Source organism: Belonocnema kinseyi, chromosome 5 (assembly GCF_010883055.1).
Source record: "Belonocnema kinseyi isolate 2016_QV_RU_SX_M_011 chromosome 5, B_treatae_v1, whole genome shotgun sequence".
Taxonomy (NCBI): domain Eukaryota; kingdom Metazoa; phylum Arthropoda; class Insecta; order Hymenoptera; family Cynipidae; genus Belonocnema; species Belonocnema kinseyi.
The window spans coordinates 111,900,277-111,903,125 of NC_046661.1; the positions used below are offsets into that span (position 1 = coordinate 111,900,277).

The 2,849-nt window shown below is 37.7% G+C and overlaps 1 protein-coding gene across 3 annotated transcripts in view; it reads left to right on the plus strand.

Annotated features, from left to right (window-relative positions):
* Positions 1–2,849, plus strand: part of LOC117173394 — a 21,957-nt gene that overhangs the window by 6,508 nt on the left and 12,600 nt on the right. For all 3 annotated transcript variants that reach the window (XM_033361933.1, XM_033361934.1, XM_033361935.1), the window contains exon 2: positions 816–967. In XM_033361933.1, coding sequence (XP_033217824.1) covers positions 816–967 — 152 coding nt within the window. The remainder of the gene's footprint in view (positions 1–815; positions 968–2,849) is intronic.

Consider the following 2,849-nt stretch of genomic DNA (forward strand, 5'->3'; position numbering starts at 1 on the left):
GAGATGGAAGGGAGTAAGAGTAAAGGAGTTTAAGTATTTAGGATATACCTTGCAAAATAATGGAGATTATAGTGTTTGTATAAAAAAAAGGATAAAGAAAGCAGCAGAGGTAATTAAAGAGATATGGGGAATAGGAAAAGGATGGTTAAAAAAGATTGCAGAAAAAGAATGTGGTTATTTGATACGCTGGTATGGACGGTATTAAGCTATGGAGCAGAGATATGGGAATGGAAGAAAAGAAAAGAGATTGAGAGTTCACAAGAAAGGTATATAAGGTGGACTCTAGGGTTAGACTGGATAACGAGAGAAAAAGCGTAACGGGATAATTCAATTAATTTAGCGGAAAGGAGGACTTAGAAGTTTGTGATGAAGTTAAGGCAGGAAAAGGGAGAGGAGTAATAATGTCGTGATGTGAGATTCCCCACTCGGATCCATTAGTATCCAAGGTCTTTTGTTTCCGGTTCTAATTAGGGTCTCATTTACACATTCAAACGATTCTGTACTCTTATCGTAATGAGAAATATTACATGTGTATTAAAAATGAATCAAACAAATAAGTATATAATGTGTATAATATTATAAAAAGTAATTTCAACAGCCATAACATATTTCACTTAATATATATATATATATTTTTCTAATATAGAAATAGGAAAGTTATGCAGGAAATCCTTTGACTCCCCCCCCCCCCTCCCTTCCGCAAACAAGTCTCACGTAGTTAATGGACGCTCCCTTATAGAAATTTAAATTTCATAATTGATATAATAAAAACTTTTATGTTACATGAATTAATCAATTTTCAATTTTAATTGCAGGCCCATGGAGGAATAGTGGAGCCAATAGCAAAAGAGAATGTCTTAACGTTCACACTTCAATCTCGCGCATACAATTTCAAATTTGTATTTGATGTAAAATTTATTGAAGATTGTGTGGATCATAAAAGAATTCTGGATATTAACAAGTATTAGTAAGGATAATTTTCCTGACTATATCGAAGAAACTTTTTTAAATTCGTTTGATCAAATATTTGTTTTCAAGTCACTTTCTGGCCTCAAATGAAATAAATTTAAAAACATTTTAAAAAACTGCATGAAATTGAGTAGCTTTGAAATAAGTATAGAAAAATGCAAGGGGATTCAAAGGATTTTTTGAAGTGTCTGAGAATTAAAAGTGAGGTTCGAAGAAATTAGTATCATCTATTAAATAAAAACTTTTAAAAATTAAAAAAAAACGTTGAATTGAAGAGAATTAAAAGAATTTAGAAGATTTCAAGTAAATTTAAAAATGTTAAGAGAATTCCAAAAAAACATTTAAACAATAAAATTTGAGTAAATTTAGATAAATTTAAGGTAAATGAGAAGAATTAGATGAATTAGAGTTGAATAGAATTTAGAAAATTTAAGAGAATTCAAAATAATGATTTTGTAAGAATAAAATTGTTCTATTCGCTAGTGATGAGTGTCATATTTTATGGAGTGGAGGTGTGTGGTTAGAAGGTAAGCGAGGAGGTAAAAGGATACAGAAGAGGTTTGTAAAGTGGACACTGGGGTTAGCAAGGAATTCGCCTACCTATATTGTCAGGGGGGAGGCAGGAAAAGCGAGTTTAGGGATTATAACGGGGAGTTGAGATTGTAAATATGAGGACAGATTTTTGGGAAGGGGGGGGGGAGTAAGCTGGTTGGGAGTGTTGGTGGAAAAGGGGAACAGGCGTAGGGGTGGGAAGAAGGAGGTGGAAAGGGAAAGGTATTTTAGAATGAATGGATGAAGTGAGAAGTATGCATGAGGAAGGAAGGTATATGAGATGGTTAAGAAAAATGGCATTGAGAGAGCGAAGGTATCAGGGGAGGAGAGAATAAAAGAGTCAAGGTTTAACAGGAACTATGTGTGGATTATGCCAAAGGAGAGAGCGAGGATGACATGTGGATGCATGGTGAATCATAATAGGTTCTGGCTTTCTGTAGAAAAGAGGATGTGTGAATTGTGCGGGAAGGTGGATGCAAAAGTGGAGCACTGGTTGGAGGAGTGTGAGGACGTGAAAAGGAGTGGGATAAGCTTAAAGGTATTGTTGCATGAAAAGGAGGCAAAAGGGTTAATAGGAGAGCAAGTAGGTGTCAGAAAATTATAAATATTGTAAATAGTAGATAAGTATTAGGTATTAACCGCGGAGATAGAGGTTGGCAATGCGAGGTAAAGCGAGTAAGTAGGGACATGCATGTGAGGCGAGGTGAATCGAGAAAGGCAAGGCTATAAGAGCAAGCAGTCTTAGAGATAAGGTATGGGCGGATGTTAGTTTTTAAGAGTTGTAACAAAATTCTGTAAAAAGAAAATGGAAGAGTAAGCAAGCCAATTTCTTAAGGCCGGCAGGCCGAAAAATAAACGTTTCTCTATCTAATAACGGTGAGATCACTGGAGCAGAGTTAAGTTACCAAGGTCGCATTTATACCCTTCGCGTTTTTCGCGCGACCCCGTATACATGGTGCCACATCCTGACAAGCCACTAATCCTTTCACCGTATAAGCAGGGTTATTAGATCAGGGCAAGCCCTGTTTGCGCTACTGACATGTGTCTGGCTAGAACCGCCGAGGCGCCATTGCTGCGGTGCAAATTAATCTGCATCATGGGGATTCCCGTCTAAGCCATTGAAAGGCTAATTCGGGGCACCTTCGGGCGCTTCTGGTCTCCGTACGTATCGCAGCTGGGTCACCCGGGAGGTAACCCTATTCGCCCCCAGATAGGGTTGGTAATCTAGAGCCGCAAGGGCTCTGATTAAAGATTTGGGAGGACCAACAACCAGAATCTAGTTTCTCCCTTTTCGGCTTGGGTCCCTGCCTGCCGAAATACACCTTTCA